Source organism: Drosophila bipectinata, chromosome 2R (assembly GCF_030179905.1).
Source record: "Drosophila bipectinata strain 14024-0381.07 chromosome 2R, DbipHiC1v2, whole genome shotgun sequence".
Classification (NCBI taxonomy): domain Eukaryota; kingdom Metazoa; phylum Arthropoda; class Insecta; order Diptera; family Drosophilidae; genus Drosophila; species Drosophila bipectinata.
This window is the reverse complement of record NC_091737.1, coordinates 18,753,045-18,769,864: the sequence shown is the minus strand read 5'-3', so window position 1 is coordinate 18,769,864 and position 16,820 is coordinate 18,753,045. Positions and strand designations below refer to the sequence as shown.

Here is a 16,820-nt window from a genome sequence, read left to right as displayed (position 1 = left end):
TCGAAAACTTTATTTTGACGTTTTTATGCAGAAAGACGGAGAATCGATCTAGAAATCGTTTAAGGTATTCCGCTCAAGAATCTGATAAAAATTGGCCAAGATATGAACATTAGAATGGGTCTTATATGGAAATCCAGGAAATCCCGGATTTTGCCAGGGGACCCTCCACAAAAATTTGAAAAATATGGATCCAAAAATTTGTGTCCAGGTTTTGATGCAGATTGGAGGAGAATCGATCTAGAAATCGTTTAAGGTATTCCGGTCAAGAATCTGATAAAAATTGGCCAAGATATGAACATTGGAAGGGTCATATATGGAAATCCCGGAAATCCCGGATTTTGCCAGGGGACCCTCCACAAAAATTTGAAAATTATCGATCCAAAAATTTGTGTCCAGGTTTTGATGCAGATTGGAGGAGAATCGATCTAGAAATCGTTTAAGGTATTCCGCTCAAGAATCTGATAAAAATTGGCCAAGATATGAACATTGGTATGGGTGATATATGGAAATCCCGGAAGCCCCGGATTTTGCCAGGGGACCCTCCACAAAATTTGAAAAATATGGATCCACAAATTTGTGTCCAGGTTTTGATGCAGATTGGTGGGGAATCGATCTAGAAATCGTTTAAGGTATTCCGCTCAAGAATCTGATAAAAATTGGCCAAGATATGAACATTTGTATGGGTCATATATGGAAATCCCGGAACCCCGGATTTTGCCAGGGGACCCTCCACAAAAATTTGAAAATTATCGATCCAAAAATTTGTGTCCAGGTTTTGATGCATATTGGAGGAGAATCGATCTAGAAATCGTTTAAGGTATTCCGCTCAAGAATCTGATAAAAATTGGCCAAGATATGAACATTGGTATGGGTCATATATGGAAATCCCGGAAGCCCCGGATTTTGCCAGGGGATCCTCCACAAAAATTTGAAAAATATGGATCCAAAAATTTGTGTCCAAGTTTTGATGCAGATTGGTGGGGAATCGATCTAGAAATCTTTTAAGGTATTCCGCTCAAGAATCTGATAAAAATTGGCCAAGATATGAACATTGGAAGGGTCATATATGGAAATCCCGGAAATCCCGGATTTTGCCAGGGGACCCTCCACAAAAATTTGAAAATTATCGATCCAAAAATTGGTGTCCAGGTTTTGATGCAGATTGGTGGAGAATCGATCTAGAAATCGTTTAAGGTATTCCGCTCAAGAATCTGATAAAAATTGGCCAAGATATGAACATTGGTATGGGTCATATATGGAAATCCCGGAAGCCCCGGATTTTGCCAGGGGACCCTCCACAAAAATTTGAAAAATATGGATCCACAAATTTGTGTCCAGGTTTTGATGCAGATTGGAGGAGAATCGATCTAGAAATCGTTTAAGGTATTCCGCTCAAGAATCTGATAAAAATTGGCCAAGATATGAACATTTGTATGGGTCATATATGGAAATCCCGGAACCCCGGATTTTGCCAGGGGACCCTCCACAAAAATTTGAAAAATATGGATCCAAAAATTTGTGTCCAGGTTTTGATGCAGATTGGAGGAGAATCGATCTAGAAATCGTTTAAGGTATTCCGCTCAAGAATCTGATAAAAATTGGCCAAGATATGAACATTGGAATGGGTCATATATGGAAATCCCGGAAATCCCGGATTTTGCCAGGGGACCCTCCCAAAAAAATTTGAAAAATATCAATCCATAAATTGGTGTCCAGGTTTTGATGCAGATTGGTGGAGAATCGATCTAGAAATCGTTTAAGGTATTCCGCTCATCTGATAAAAATTGGCCAAGATATGAACATTGGAATGAACATCCAAAAATTTGTGTCCAGGTTTTGATGCAATTCAAAGGGGAATTGATCTATAATTCTTTTGAGGTATTCTATTCAAGAATCGAATGCAAATTGGCAAAGATATACACATCTATCGTAGCCATGTCCCATTAACATCCATTAACAAATGAAAATAAAACAATCTATATTCATAAATAAATAATTAATATCGGGATTCGACTCAGAAACCTTTTCGCATTAAGACCTGGTTTACCTTGAAGGTAGGAATCGTACCGAACAAGTGATTTTTCATTGCATGTCATAATTATCAAATATTATTAAATATTATTCTTATTATTAAAATATTAATTTGAAACAAAGTCATGTCAAGGGATTTCCCTCCGACACTGGCCCTCGGCTAGTGCGTGAGATGTCGTCGTTGCGTTGTTCCCGCACTGACATTCTCGTGATGGCGTCTTGGAAACATTGAAACGGAAACGTAGATGGAACCCAAATACATTGTCTGACAAGTTGCCCCTTTCCGTTTCGTACGCCCCTGCCTCCGCCCCCTTCGCGTTCGGCCATACATATAACGTGCGTGGCGGCAGCGACGGCGGCGGCGGTGGCGGCAAAAGTGGCCCCTATCATTATGGCTGTCGTCTTAGCCGAAATTGGTCGGTGTAGCCACAAACATCGGATCTCTGGGTAGCGGATGCTTCTCCAAGAGAGGCGCCTGCCTCCCCCCTCTGCCGTGCGGTTCGGTCCCGGATTTCTAGGCCCGAATCCATATTTCGACTGGGAGATCTTAGTTTTGGGCATTTTCCCCATTTTTTCTTTCTTTCGGTAGATGAAAAAATTGATTTACGACTTCCGCTGGCAATGAAAATTCACTTTGGGCCCGAAAACACTTTGGCTTCTGGGTCGGGAGCTCCCATCGGCCGATCTTACCGATCGGAGCTCTATTCCGATTTTTATAGACTCATTTAAGACGATTATTTAGCAATTTTTCGTCAAGACATTTCTGCCAGCGTTTTTGCGACTGGCTTCTCTCCAGCCACAAGTTGCCAGTTAGTGGCGAAATTTATGGCTCAGAAAGTGAATCATTTAAGTTAATGACTTTCAAACATGTTCCCCGCTCAAGTGCAAGCGGGACAGGCGCTCCGAGGAAGCGAGAGGGCGAGCGAACGCGAGGCGATGGCTGATTGACTTGACTCACTGGCCAAGACAAGTAGCCGCGGTGATTGATAATGCGCTGATTGAATTATGGCCATAAGTGTAATTTGGCCAGTGGCGCTGTCGGCCTGTTAGTCCAAAAGGGGGGTAGGCTTCTTAGCCACTCTCCCATTCCAGGATCTAGGAACATTTTGTCAAAAGAACATACTCATATTTGATCAAATCTTAGGAAAGAGTGATTTCTTCTTAATTAAATTCAATCATTTACTCTGTCTTTTAATTATTCTCATTAACCCAACCCTTTTCTCTGAAGGTTCAGCAACTCCCCTGTCTTTTTGGTTCTGATGGCCATTGATGGATACCCTGGGTCTAGGCCAACTTCGATTTGTTGCCACTTTCCACGTAAACAACATATCCAAATGGAAGTCGGAATTTTGTCTGCCCGGCCTGGGGGCGTTTTTGGGGTTTCGAGTTGGATTTTTGAGCTTGGCTCTGTGGTTCGTTTTGTCTTATTCTGTGTTTTTGGCGGCAAATCAAACCGAGTTTATGAAATTGGCAAATTGGCTTATGGGCAGTCGGCGAGTCGGCGGCAAACCATAAAGAGTTGATGAACGACCCCGGCTCCGGACTTGGCTCCGGACTTGGGATGCCAGCCCCAGACCCCATTGCCCAGTCCACTCCAGTCTATGCGTGCCAAAGCCCCGATGGCGTTTTAATTTGAAGTTTGGGCCCGGCGTTTATGAGCTGGCTGACTGACTGCCGACTGCCGTTGACTTTTATTTATTTAATGTTTTCGGCCTCAGCATTTGCTTCTTTATTATTTTATTTGGCTTTTCCTGTTTGCAGAAACTCGAACCTGTTCTACCTGCGCTTGCCACAGAGCGGACTCGATGCAAAACTGGATTATGTCCTTTTACGCCCTAATCCGGTGCCGGTCCTGGCCAAAACCTGACCTGAGACATGGCGCCAGTCAGTCAATCCTCTGGCCATTGGCCATTGTCCTGGCCGAGTTGTTATAGGATCAAATATTCTGTCTGATCCCTGGCGTGAAATCCGCAAATGTTGTTTACCCAGTCCAGCCCGTGGAAAAGGGGTTGACCCCTGACCCGGTCAGGCCTGAACCGAGAATGTAGTACCCCCTCGCAACTCCTCACGGAAGGTGTCTCGTGTTTATTTGTTTTGAACGGCGCAGCATTCTCTTGGCCTGAGCTGTTTTTTCTGCTGTCACTTCTTTTGTTTTTGGCTTCCCAAAATCGTCCAAAATCTGGCTGGCGGGATGATTCAACAGAAAAGTAATGGTCTCCGAATATTTCGCATCGATTGTGATTCGGATGGGAAAATTGTGCAAACAATGGGCCGGGGAGCCGAGAAACAGGCACAAAGCTCTCAACACTCCAATCAAGATATGGCCAGGTACTATATGCCGGCCAAAAACCACATATACTTGGCTAAGTACTGATCTGGCCATCATTACGGCTTTCGATAGCAATTATCTGCTACCGTTTAATTGCGAGCTCGCCGATTTTGTGGGCCACTGCTACCTGATTTTTCACACGCGTTCTCCGGCTGTCCACCCACAGATACGCCTGCCCCAGCCCCAGCCCCAACCCCAGCCCTCTTCATCCCCGTAAAAGGTGTATCCATCCATGGGCCACCACCCCCATGATTCCTCCCGGCCTGTGAATGCTGGCATGTGTCTAATGAGTCGCCGCCGCCTGGCCCAGTTCGGAACTTGGCTTAAAGTTCGCGTTCTCTTTGTGTAATTTGCACACTTGCATTGGCATTCCACTTGCGGAGCCACCAATAGCCATAGATGGCCGAGGCTCGTTGAAAGTTTTCCGGTAATTTGCATAGGGAACTTTTAAATCATACACCGCCTGGAAGTTCCGCTATGACACCTGGGCTTACGTCTCCGGGCCGTGAAGAACTCGGACAGGGATTGGTATTGGGGGGAGCAGCTGTCCGAATGCCCACATTCATCAGATTAGTCAGTGGTTCGGGATGGCCAAAATCAGAAGTTGATTGTCTTCTGAATCCTGCTGAAAATAGCATAATAAAATTAAAGCTTTTCCTTAGTTGGCAGAGTCCTTTGTAGCCTGTAACTCTTACGACTTATGTCATCTCTTCCATTTTTTATCCGACCTGTCCTCTTTTGTTTCAAAGACAAGGATGATGCATTTTTTTTCGCACAGCTGCCAGCTGGAGGCACTGCACCTGTCGTCCTGTCAAGTGGCTGCTAATAGGATTAGGGAGGGCTTCAAGAGGAGCTGCCAATCACATTGGCGTTGCACAATACCTCTCCCAAAGGTTGACAGTACAGACTCACTTCGTCAGCAGTAAACTACATACTTTTCACCCATTCCTAACACGCCATAACAAAAAAATACCGAAAATGCCGGCGGACATCGTCACCACGGAGCAGCTGCGCTACCAGCTCGCGTTCACCCACCGAATGGACATGACCACCAGGGCCTGGATTGATCGCTTCTCGTGGTTCCCCAAGATGCAGGAGTGCCACTATCGCAGGATCAACCAGATCTACGAGGAAAGTCGCCAGGAGTACGGCGCGAAGCACTTCGACCTCTACGCCCGGCGCCGGCGCTTGGGCAAGAATATCTCGCCGTTGTACGAGGACGTGAAGAAGTCCAGCAAGGGGCCCCGGTCTCTGGAGGTAGAGCTAAACTTGGCCAAGGTGCCGCCCACCGAGAATGGCGAGTACGGCCGGGTGAAGCCCACGGCCCTCCATTTTTGCTAGGATGTCGAGAGCCAAAAGAGACTGCCGGTGGAGGGAGTTGGAGGTGTTCTGGACTCCACTGGGGCAAAGTCTGCTCCCGGTGCCCCACCACCGGCCCGCACAATTATACTATCATCGTCCGCTGACAATGCAACTCTCAATGGCCGTCACTCACTCATTACGCGATTTTTGCATGACCGTGCGCATAATTAACAAGGTGTGAATGTCAGGCTGCGCCGACAGCAACCGGTCCGCTCTAGAGCTCCTCCTGTGCTCCTCCAGCGGGTGATCACTGTACCAGCGGCTTTCCTACTCCGGAAGGTTCGCACAGGTAATTAAGTGATCGCGTCTGTCCACTCGTTGTGATGACTCGCCTAGTTTTTGTGTGCTATGGAAGCTCTTTTTTTGAACACAAAGGCATGGAAATATGAAAATTCCGGATATTATGACTGCCATGATGTATATCCCGCTAAGAACGGGGGCGGATCAATGATAGATGATGCCTTTTCGATTTTTAAAACAATTTCATAGATTTACACGCACTTTACTCGTATATTGAATAAATTCTCGATCTGCAAATAAAACCCAATAAAAATTATGTTATTGGAAGTTAATAGGGAGGAATGGAAAGGACCAATGTGGGCCACAGACACACACAGTCATATAAGGACCATTTTTTAGGGGATTCTGTGGTTGAAGTCCCTGTTTGACAACCAGCCAGGCCCTCCATATACGATTAGGAACCCCTAGGACTTCGTAAAGTAGATGAGGAAATCGGTACGCGTGATGCCCCCAACGACCCAGGAGGAGTTTATGTAGAATCTGCCATCGGGAATGACTGTCTGGATGAGTTTATTCACATACTGTACCGGCACTTTCTCCAAAATGATGTCGTGCTGCAGGCGGGAAGGTCAACAGGAGACAGTAACATCGACAGTAACCACTCACGTTATATGGGCAGGTGTGGTTCATGTTCGAGAAGGGTTCAAAGATCTGATAAAGCCAGTTGGCCACGACGTTGCTGCGATCCCGCAGGAACTTGCAACCATCCAGTTTCACGTCGAAGTTGTACAGAATCCTTCGGTTCTCCCGCTGTCGAATCTGGACCATAGTCTGCCAGAATGCCAAAAAGACACGAGTGTACAAGAGTACCAGAAAGAAATCACCATAAGAGAGGAGTTTCACATTACCACACATTCTTCAATAGGTAGACGGTGGATCTTGGTCTTTAGGGACAGGTACTTGAAAGTGCGGTTCACGGACTTCAAGAAGCAGTAGTCATACTCCATGAACTTCTTATCCCGGACAATGCAGCGCACATTGTTGAACTCAAGAAATCCGGGGATCTGTGGGATCGAAATCAGAAGAATAATCCACTGCGTGTTCATGCTCTCTGGTTACTGTTGGGGGTATATAATAAAAAGTGCCCAAAAGCCCGAAATACACAAAATGGAGTAAATAGTGTTATTATCACGGTTCATTGCTGCTCCGATCGACATTAAAGCTAATCGATATCCGAAGTGGCACGTTGTTTAGGAGTCGTATTTAATAATAATGTCCATATATATATATATATATAAGTACTTTCTAAATTTATCCTCAAATAATAGCTTCCTAGAAATAAAAACTAAAGCTACGGACTGCACAATACTTATTATTTTTGTATAAATTTAAGTTAAGAACGAACTCCATTTAAATAAATTTCAGTTATACTTGGGCGCCATCTATGGAGTATCTACATGAGGCTGTGGCCCAATTCGACACAACAGTGCTGCCATGTCGTTTTTGTAGAGATGCCACCAGGTCGTTAGAGATCCAATGGAGCTGCCAACCTTTTTCAACAGATCAACATCTGCAATTAGTTTTGTTTGTTTATTGCCGCGCGTTTTGTGCTTCCCCCAAATCTGTAAACAAACCCAAAGGGCCTCCAAACCAAGATGCTGGGGGGCAACGAGAAGGATAAGGCAAAGACACTGGCCAAGGTACGACGCTTCCTGAAGGCTCGCCTGCAGCGGGACTACACCACCTTGCACGGCTACAAGGAGGAGCGCTCCAATGTGCGCCAGCTTCTGCAGCGCACTGCCGAAATGGGGGAGTCCAATTCCCTGCTCCTTATTGGTCCTAGGGGCGCAGGAAAGACGACGGTAAGGATGGAACGAGATAGACATCCACATCATGGTTAGTTATGCTTCATATTCCATAGCTCATCAACGCTGTACTCACGGATTTGATTGACAACCGATCCTTTGTGGAAAACACGTTGATTGTACACCTGGACGGAAACCTGCACACGGACGACCGCGTGGCCCTCAAGTCCATAACCCTACAGATGCGGCTGGAGAACGCCGCGGACGGTAAGGTTTTCGGATCATTTGCCGAAAACCTTGCATTCCTACTGCAGTGCCTCAAAGCGGGCGGCCGGCAGTCCAAGAGTGTCGTCTTCATTCTGGAGGAGTTTGACCTGTTCTGCGCACATCACAACCAGACACTGCTCTACAATCTCTTCGACGTCTCCCAGTCAGCCCAGGCGCCTATATGTGTTCTGGGCGTCACTTGTCGCCTGGACGTGATCGAGCTCCTGGAGAAGAGAGTCAAGTCTCGTTTCTCCCATCGTCAGGTCTTTTTGTTCCCCAACTCCGGGCGTTTCGAGGAGTACTTGGCCAGAGTCGAGGAACTGCTGTCCTTGCCCGAGAACAAGTCACTAGAGCTAGCTTCGGCTCGATTGCGCCGGCTGAGCAAAATTCAATCGGAAGCACTGAGTTTGGGGCGTAAACATTTCGACCCGGCAGACGGTGAAGAGATCGACCAGTCGTTTAGAAAAACCTGGAACACGCAGCTCCACAAAATGCTGGCCACTCAGCATGCGCAACGCAGCCTGCAGATGCTCTACGACTTTGACATTAGTGAAGCCTTTCTCCGGAACTTCCTCTTCCGGCTGGTGGCCCAAGTTCGCCCGGAAACGCCCAATATCACAGCCGACCAGTTGAGAACTATGGCCAATCAGTACGAGTGTGACGACAAGATAGAACTCCTTTGCGGGCTTTCCGTCCTCGAGCTGTGTCTCATCATAGCCATCAAGCACCACTCCGAGATCAACGATCGAGATCCGTTTAATTTTGAGATAATATTTGCGCGCCTCTCCAAGTTCGCCAAGGTGTCCTCCACGATGCAGGGCATGGAGCGGTCCATCGTTCTCAAGGCCTTTGAGCACCTTCGCATTGGAGAGCTGATCATGCCCGTTTCTGTTAGCAGCAGCTCCAGCGGCAAGGTCCAAAAGGAGTTTGAGAAGCACAAGTTGGCGCTGACCTACGGCCAGATTCAACAGGCGGTGCAGCGCTACCAGGCCCTGCCCACAGAAGTAGCTCAGTGGGCCCAGAGCTCGCTGATCTAGCCCCGAATAGGTTGTGTCCTATAAAATTCCTTAAATTATTTATTATTGTTAATAAAATAAAGTACATTATGCAAAGAAAATTGATTACCAAACTGTTAATTATCTTGACTACAATCTGTTTTGCATATTTAGGGCATTCCAACCTGACTTCCTACCCCGAACATCCAACTAGGGATCGATAATGCTAATTTCAAGAACACCAGCATATTTGTTCCGCCACGATGAGGGCGGGTGGTCGGATATAAAAGCCCTCAACTTCAAAGCAAGTGTCAGGTCAAGCGACAGTGGCATCGGAATGAGATCCCTAACTCTTCTTGCTTTGCTGATCCTGTTGCCTTTGGTGGCCATCGTTCGGGCGGATGATAGTCCAGGATTCTTTCTGAAGATCACGAAGAATGTTCCTCGTTTGGGAAAACGTGGTGAAAGCTTTGCCATGAAGAACCTGAAGACCATTCCTCGCATTGGACGAAGCGAACAGGTGAGTTTTCAGCGAAGCCTCTGAATCCTTCAGTTTTAAATCCCAAACCTGGTCTACAGTCAGGAGTCACTCCCTTGATGGCCTGGTTGTGGGACATAGACGTGTCTCCTACTAAGCGCCGACTGCCTTCAGGCGAGGAGTCCGGTGGCAAGGAGCAGGAGCTGAACGTGGTGCAGCCCGTCAACTCCAATACCCTCATCGAACTCCTGGACAACAACGCCATTCCCAGCGAGCAGGTGAAGTTTGTGCACTGGAGGGACTTTGACCGTGCCCTGCAGACCGACCTCGACCTATACGCCAAGGTCATTCAGCTCGGACGCCGGCCTGACCACCGCCTGAAGCAGTCGTTGAGCCTGGGCAGCTTTGTTCCCATATTTGGCGAAGACGGCGACCAGAACTCTGCCTTTATGATGTACAACAACAACGATGACAGGGATCTCTACGGCGGAGGCAGTCGCTACGGCGGTAACTTCCTGAAGTATAACCACATTTGAAAAATATTAATTGTTAAAAGTATCTACCTATAAAGTTAATAAGAGCATTCAAGAATCTTGGTAACTGATTTCTTCAAATACTTCAGTATTGGACCGTTAATGTTCCAGGGTTCCATTGTCATCCTGGACAAGCGAAGAACCTTTATTCGAGGCAGAAAAGAAGGCCGATCATTATCGCAGGTCGACCAGGTCAACGACCTACTGTGGTGGCTGCATTCCAGTGCGCTGCTTCTTCCGGAGCCCGGGGTGACTCAACTGGATCAGAGCTTATCAAGTTTATGGGCCCTAAATGTTAGGAAATTCCAGTGATCGCATTCTTTGGATAATTCAATTAGACGGCGCACTCTCTCCTCCTCAGGAACCTCCAAACTGAAAAGGCAAACAGGATTGTGGCGCCTTCGTGCATTATATTGTAGGATTTGATGTGTTTATTTTGTTTAATTAGCAGATCGCTGTTAAATACTCGACATCATGTAGCTGTTGACCAGAATTCGCGAATTTAGTTACTGCCGAGCAGATAAACAATCATAAATTACAAATGCCGAGACGAGCCGGGCCAAAAAGGCCCCCAGCTCTTTTTCCGCCAGACCCGATGACGACGCAAACTTGGCTTTGAATCTTGTGCAGTGCCCCGCCGATGTTCGTCGATGTTACTTTTTTGCCTTTTTTTTATTGTTTTTGGAATTTTCGAATGTTTACGTTGATTTTTTTTTTATAATTTCTATTTCCAGTGCAAGCGTAGAACAAGTTTGCCAAGATCACGCATAGTCGTAGATGGAAGGGTTCGGATGTGAATCATTTTTAAACGTGGGGGGGGGTAGTATCCTACCAGATTCCACACGATCCCTACCAGATCATCTTCATTTATATATATATTTTAATAAGCTTTTAATTTCTTAAAACCCTAAGGGAGTATTTATGTCGTTATATCCTTGAAACTAGATCCAAGGACCCTATCTGACCCTATATACTCCCTAGAAGACAAGTGCGCGCCCCTGCTTTCGCTCAGTGGCTCCCGCTAGCCCCTCGCTTTCGCTCAGCGGCTCGTCCGCGCTCTCACCTCTCTTTTCTCTCTCGCCGAGCCAGCTCCAAGCCTGGCTTAGAGCTTAAATACGAGCGCCCGGGCCGCTGACGGCAAAGACGAGTCTCAGACTTTGACGCGGCCGGTTGTGCTTTGGCTCTTCGCTCTCTGCTTCCGTTCCACTTGGAATTCGCTGAATCCGAATCGTTTTCGTGATCGAGTGGCTCCTCCCGCCTCCCCCCATCTACCCCGGAGACCTACCCACAGACCAATATCGATGTGTGAAACGAGCTTTTGCGTTTTAAGCTGCTGAGACACACGTACATACACCCGAAAAAAAAACAGAGATAATACAAATTGGCCACGCTCGTTGTTTTGGCTAATTCAATCAAGTGCGACGACGACCCAACGAAAGTCCGCCAGCTTTCCCGCCAGTGCTGTTCCATCATCGGCACGGTCCAGACTTTCGACTGGACCCTAGACCCTGAAGAAGACAAAAGAAAGTCGCTGCCCGAAAGGTTGCACAACGGTGTAAAGAGCGCCCAATTGACCGGGGCTACGGATCACGAAGTACTCAGAAACAACAAGACATCACTATGACCGCGGCGGCGAAAGTAATCTTGGCCTGCTGCCTGCTGGGCGCCTTCTCCATGCAAATGAGCTCGTCATCGGCCATTCCCATCTGGGAGTTTTTGACGCGCAACGAAAAGGTAAGCCAAAGATAGGAGAAAGGTGGCGAGGGGCGCATTCCGCAGATTGCGCATACGCCGTGGAGACCAATGCACGTTGCGCATACGCCCCGTCAGCCAGGCACCTACATACATCTGTCCTTGGCATTGCGCATCTGTTCGGTCAGTCGAGTCTGTTAGGTGGAATCTAGCGCAGCGCTGAATACTTATTAATAACTACATTGAGTGGATGTTGATGTTGATATTGATATTGATATGGTGATGTTGTGATAACTTCAATGAGTTCGCATATTAACGGCGCTTGCCGCTTCTGTTCGCCGAAGACAAAGCTGTGAATATGAATATGAATGGTTGACAAGGCGGGCCAACTCGGCGAGCGGTATTCGATCGGCTCATTTGCATAACTGTACCATGGCAGATTGGCATCGTAACCAAGATGTTGGCTTGCTCGAAACTGTGGAGAACGGTCCTTGGCATAAATAGCCGCCAGCCGAGTACCGCGATCTTGACATTGTGCGTTATCAGAAGTTATGGCTTCAAGCTCAAACAATTGCCAAGATAATGGGAGCATACCGGTCTACTTCACGCCACTTCGAGCGCTTTCGAGTCTTGTCGAGTCATTTTGGCCAAAAAATAGGATGTTTTCTAAACATCTAGCCCCAGCTATATCTCATTGGTGAGGGTCAGATTTTTTAAAATTTTCATGCCAAGCCCCTCCTATACTTTCCCGCTTGAAGAAATTAATGCTTTTCACTTTTTAGCTCAAAATGTTTGTGCAACAAAGCATAACAACGCTGCAATGTTTGTGATGTGTTTTTTGGTTAATGAACTCCAAAGCCAATGTGGATGGCGGGTATAAATAGACTTAATGGCTGTTTTTAGTTGCTTATAAATTAATTGATGGACTTTATTTGTATTTATGTAAGGCGGTTTGCCAGTCATTAGATTTTTTTTTTCTGGATTTTTGTTTCTGGCAGCTCATCAATTCGAGCCGCTTTTTTGACCGCTAAGCACGCGAACTGCGCCTTAAATTTGCCAGCTTTGTTTCCAGTCCGCTTCGAAACAATAGCGATGCTGGGGAATAATGTAATCAGATCCAGCTAGAACCCATTGGAGCCACATCCGGCACCCCCGCAAATGAGAAAATAATCTCTACAGAGTCTCCAAAAAAAAATGCAATTATCCGCCAAAATATAGAAACGCAATTCGCATCCCAGATGACTGGGATCAGTCCAGGCCGGACTTGTAGATAATGCTTCCTGTTTTGCGGTCAAGTGTTTTCTCCCTGGTTTTTTTTTTTTGCACCGCCGATGTCTAGCGCTTTCGATTTTCGATTGCAAAAATAAACAACGTTTAGCTCATTTTCTGGTGGGACTTTTTTTTTAGTTTCTGCCCTTTATGTTTTTATGGGTGCAAACGCGTTTAGCCGGTTTGCCGCTCGAACTTCAATAAATAACTTATGTTCGCATTACTTTTTGGATTTTACGTAAAGTATGCTGTGTGCTGGGGACATCCACACGCAGGCGCAGAGGCGGGCAGGGTAATCGCAATGGAAACCCGCATTGGAACCTTTCCGAACCGGAGTCATTACGGGGTCTTCTCTTTAATATCCGCCGTTTTTTGTTTTTTACCCAGTCTGTTATGAAATGTGTTTCATTTCGTTTCTGTTTTCTGTTTTCCGTTGATTTCTTTCGTTGGCAATTCGATGTTTCATAATGTAACCTGCGCATATCAACAGGTTATTGAACTGTGCGGTCCATGTGGTTACGCCCATGTCTGTCCCCAGGCAGCTAGGTGGGCTATTTTCGGGTGATTCGGCTATTCCGAAGTCTTCTCAGTTAGCAAGGAAGTGGGAGAGTGGGCAAGGTTTCAGGCCAAGATCACTCGGGGCTATCTATAAAAGTGCCTAATCGATGTCAGCTTAGTCACTTACCTGGGAAGGCTAATGAATTACAGCCCGTCTCCGACGATCTCAAATCTACATATTTTAATAATCACGAGTGTATAGATATTATACGAGTGAGTATATAATGTACGTGACTTTGACGAATCCCGGTAAGGTAATCTCCACTCAGGCGCCATAAATTATTAAGACACATTTAAGATTTCTGTAAGCTTTGCATTCCTGCTAAATATTATATTATGTCACGGTCTGGAACGTAGTACTGGCAAGTGCTTAACCCTCTACGCCCCCTCAGGCTATAACCCTCTAATTAGAAAAACAAGGTCTTAGACATGACTTATCCGAAATCGATCGACTTTACATTTTTTCGCTGCCATAAAATATTTTAATAAAAGCACACACTCGGAGGAGCGATTGCATTTTACAGTTTGCACACGTTTGTGCGCTTTGGCGGAGGTAACGGTAATTGGAAATGCGAGCCAACTCCCCTTTTGGCCATCCGCCACCAGGCACCGGCCAGCGGCCAACTGCCAATCCGCCACTGCCCGCCCTGATCCGCTTCTTGCATTATGCAAACAGCGTAAAGTTGTAACACCACCTCCGATGGCTTTCTGCTCGATGGAAGCAGAAGCAGAAGCAGATCAAGGGTTTCCACCGAGGCCCGGAACATGCAGATACTGGACACCTCCTCCAAGTGGCCCAGATATGTGTCTGACACAATTCTGGGGAATCTGCCTCAGTTTCTTTGTTCGTTGTTTGCCCAGTCCAGGGGTGCTAATGCGTGAGAAGTGCCGGATTTGGATTTTCTGGGGAGTTTCTGCGATTTGATTATCGTGGGGACTGACGTCACCTGGCGGAGAAATTCCAAGCCGACGCGATTGGAGCGAAGAGGCTGTGACACATCAGTCGCAGAACATTCGCGCTAATTAAAAGTCCATTCAACGCTTCGCTAGCCACGGAGAATAGACAATGGGCCAGAGCTGCTGCCAGAGCTGCTTTGCCCGCTGAACCGGCAACCGCCATCCGCGGCCCAAAACTGGAGCACACACCCGCCGCCGCCTGGGAGCAGTTGCCCAACCGCCTCGCCCCCACCACCCAACATTTAACCCGACGGCGCTGTCGAAATGCATTTCGTTTGTGCAACGAAAGTGCAATCATCTCCACGCCGCGACGACATACGCACATTGCGACATTCCACCCACTAAATAGATGGGTACACAGGTAGCCCCACCTCTGCATAGGCTACACCGTGAGGAAAAGAGTGCAACTTAATATTCCACATTCCATGTTACATCGTTTAAAGCTAATTTCATAGATGTGGGGGGAGGACTACCTAAATAACTAAAGTTTAACACATTCCTTTCGTCACGTTTTTCCCTCTGTGCAGATGTCCCACCTGTACTCCACCTTTGCCCAATTAGTCAGTGTGCACTGCAAGTCGACGGTGGGCGGAGGGCTCCCGGTGAACCAGTGCAAGCACAACCTGCTCGGATATGGATCCACTCAGCTGCAGAAACTCTCCGACGCCCAGCTGGAGGCCCTCGATCCATACCAGCGCGATGCCAACGAGCTCAGTAAGTATCTTCAGCGCCATCTCGGTCGCTATCGTCATCGATCGGAGCGTGGGAGAGCTGACGCGGGTTTCCGCGTCAGAACTTCCGCAAATTCGCAAATATGCGACGTGCTGGACGTGAGATCTCACCTGCTATTCTCTGCTCTTCCGCAGTCTGGGCATCGATCATGGGGGACCATCCGAGTGGGGCCAGTCTGGTGACCACCAGGCAGCCGCTAGGCCAGCCCCTGCCCACGCCGCCAGCCTCCTCGCTGATCATCCTCACCCGCCAGCAGCTGCCGTCTTCGGCTGTCCAAAGCTCCAATCCGCTCTTCGACACCAGCGGCGAGCAGAAGCACAAGTACGCCATGGACATGGACATGGCTTATGGCTACCCAGCCGTGCAGCAGTCCAGCAGTGAGATGCCACCCCAGCGGTTCCTAACCGGACCTCTGGTCATACGCGTGCGCCCAGATGGGTCCCCTGTCGAGGAGGACCGCCAAAAACCCATGCCCCACGACGAGGACCTTCCTGTTTTCCGACTGGGCCTGGCTGCCGCCCAGGGCAACAGGCATCGGAAAATCGCCTCCATCAGCGCCCTGAAACAGCAGCACTTTGCCTCGATCTTGCAGCGCGACCTCCAGCCACCGCACCAGGTGCAGAGGCGCCTCGCCCACCAGCAGCAGTAGCGGGCGTAAGGTCCTGGAGCGTGCAAATATTTAGATCTAAGTCCGGTGTGTGTGTGGATCGAATGAATGTGTATCTTTGAGGTGTGAGTGTGACGAAGCGTTTGATCGGCGATTCTAGTTCTAGCTGCGTAAAATCTTTCTGGAAAATGCACTTTGAGCTTTAATCGAATTTCGAATCGTAACCGAGTTTAAGTTTTTCTTTAATTTTATTTATTCACGTGCATTAGACTGTAAGATCAAAAGACATAGAGATTCTTTAAATATATATACAAGATGAAATTAAAAGCCATAAGATTGTGTTTATTTCTGAAATGTGGCGAAGCTCCAAACCGGTTAGTTATGGTAATAACGAAAGTCGCATCTCCACCGTCCATTCAGACACCAGTTCCTTGTCGCGACACACACCCATAGCCATTTTAAGCACACGAAAGTCTTATTAACCCACATCTTTCGAACAATGGGTGTCACTTGTCGCAGGGGGGCGTAATGGATCCGGTTTGCCAGGCAATTAGAATCCCAGAATTTTCGGCAATTACAATTTGATGTAATTCCGCAGCTCAGCCGGTTAATCAGGTATTCCAATTTTGACCCTGAAAACAATAGCGGATTAATTGCAATCAGAATGAATGATGTGGGTATTTTCCACCATTCAATTGCAATTTTAAGCCCCTCAATTAGCATGATAAAAGTGATATGCCCCCATGAAGCGATAAAGCTTACGATTCAAACGCGCGCCATAAAACACTATCATGAATTTTCCAACACTAAGCGCACATTCGATATATTCGATTAAAATTGTTTAAAGACTTTGTTAAAACTGTTGTTTTATTTTAAAAGTACATGTATACATGGAAATTTTTAAATTAAAATTAATATTAACTAAATTTTAATAAATATCACGAAAAATTCACAGATGCGGTGTT

The 16,820-nt window shown here is 47.0% G+C and overlaps 5 protein-coding genes across 5 annotated transcripts; 4 read left to right on the top strand and 1 right to left on the bottom strand.

Moving 5' to 3' along the window:
• The first annotated feature begins 5,248 nt into the window (after nucleotides 1–5,248).
• Nucleotides 5,249–6,278, top strand: LOC108125050 (uncharacterized). The gene has a single exon (XM_017241061.3). The coding sequence runs from the start codon at nucleotides 5,339–5,341 to the stop codon at nucleotides 5,699–5,701; it is 363 nt and encodes a 120-aa protein (XP_017096550.2). The 5' UTR covers nucleotides 5,249–5,338; the 3' UTR covers nucleotides 5,702–6,278.
• A 148-nt stretch (nucleotides 6,279–6,426) lies between these two features.
• Nucleotides 6,427–7,068, bottom strand: LOC108124957 (uncharacterized). The gene is made up of 3 exons (XM_017240922.2): nucleotides 6,871–7,068; nucleotides 6,629–6,793; nucleotides 6,427–6,576 (listed from the first exon to the last, which is right to left on the bottom strand). Exons 1-3 carry the CDS (start codon nucleotides 7,066–7,068, stop codon nucleotides 6,427–6,429), a joined length of 513 nt encoding a protein of 170 aa, XP_017096411.2.
• A 431-nt stretch (nucleotides 7,069–7,499) lies between these two features.
• Orc4 (origin recognition complex subunit 4) lies at nucleotides 7,500–9,140 on the top strand. The gene is made up of 2 exons (XM_017240947.3): nucleotides 7,500–7,824; nucleotides 7,884–9,140. Exons 1-2 carry the CDS (start codon nucleotides 7,618–7,620, stop codon nucleotides 9,069–9,071), a joined length of 1,395 nt encoding a protein of 464 aa, XP_017096436.2. The 5' UTR covers nucleotides 7,500–7,617; the 3' UTR covers nucleotides 9,072–9,140.
• A 98-nt stretch (nucleotides 9,141–9,238) lies between these two features.
• On the top strand, nucleotides 9,239–10,086 carry ETH (Ecdysis triggering hormone). Its single transcript, XM_017240948.3, has 2 exons — nucleotides 9,239–9,549; nucleotides 9,609–10,086. The coding sequence occupies exons 1-2, from the start codon at nucleotides 9,253–9,255 to the stop codon at nucleotides 10,041–10,043; spliced, it is 732 nt and encodes a 243-aa protein (XP_017096437.3). The 5' UTR covers nucleotides 9,239–9,252; the 3' UTR covers nucleotides 10,044–10,086.
• Nucleotides 10,087–11,167: 1,081 nt separating this feature from the next.
• On the top strand, nucleotides 11,168–16,189 carry Reg-5 (Rhythmically expressed gene 5). The gene is made up of 3 exons (XM_017241361.3): nucleotides 11,168–11,774; nucleotides 15,044–15,230; nucleotides 15,383–16,189. The coding sequence occupies exons 1-3, from the start codon at nucleotides 11,661–11,663 to the stop codon at nucleotides 15,895–15,897; spliced, it is 816 nt and encodes a 271-aa protein (XP_017096850.2). The 5' UTR covers nucleotides 11,168–11,660; the 3' UTR covers nucleotides 15,898–16,189.
• The last annotated feature ends 631 nt before the right edge of the window (nucleotides 16,190–16,820 follow it).

Bases quoted from the DNA above. Each gene is read 5' to 3' on its own strand.
- LOC108125050 (XM_017241061.3), top strand. From the start codon at position 5,339: ATGCCGGCGGACATCGTCACCACGGAGCAGCTGCGCTACCAGCTCGCG.
- LOC108124957 (XM_017240922.2), bottom strand. From the start codon at position 7,068: ATGAACACGCAGTGGATTATTCTTCTGATTTCGATCCCACAGATCCCC. The intron at 6,794-6,870 runs GTAATGTGAAAC...GCATTCTGGCAG, and splicing joins TACCTATTGAAGAATGTGTG to ACTATGGTCCAGATTCGACA. The intron at 6,577-6,628 runs GTGAGTGGTTAC...TCCCGCCTGCAG, and splicing joins ACCACACCTGCCCATATAAC to CACGACATCATTTTGGAGAA.
- Reg-5 (XM_017241361.3), top strand. From the start codon at position 11,661: ATGACCGCGGCGGCGAAAGTAATCTTGGCCTGCTGCCTGCTGGGCGCC. The intron at 11,775-15,043 runs GTAAGCCAAAGA...CCCTCTGTGCAG, and splicing joins TTTTGACGCGCAACGAAAAG to ATGTCCCACCTGTACTCCAC. The intron at 15,231-15,382 runs GTAAGTATCTTC...GCTCTTCCGCAG, and splicing joins GCGCGATGCCAACGAGCTCA to TCTGGGCATCGATCATGGGG.
- ETH (XM_017240948.3), top strand. From the start codon at position 9,253: ATGCTAATTTCAAGAACACCAGCATATTTGTTCCGCCACGATGAGGGC. The intron at 9,550-9,608 runs GTGAGTTTTCAG...CCTGGTCTACAG, and splicing joins GCATTGGACGAAGCGAACAG to TCAGGAGTCACTCCCTTGAT.
- Orc4 (XM_017240947.3), top strand. From the start codon at position 7,618: ATGCTGGGGGGCAACGAGAAGGATAAGGCAAAGACACTGGCCAAGGTA. The intron at 7,825-7,883 runs GTAAGGATGGAA...CATATTCCATAG, and splicing joins GGGGCGCAGGAAAGACGACG to CTCATCAACGCTGTACTCAC.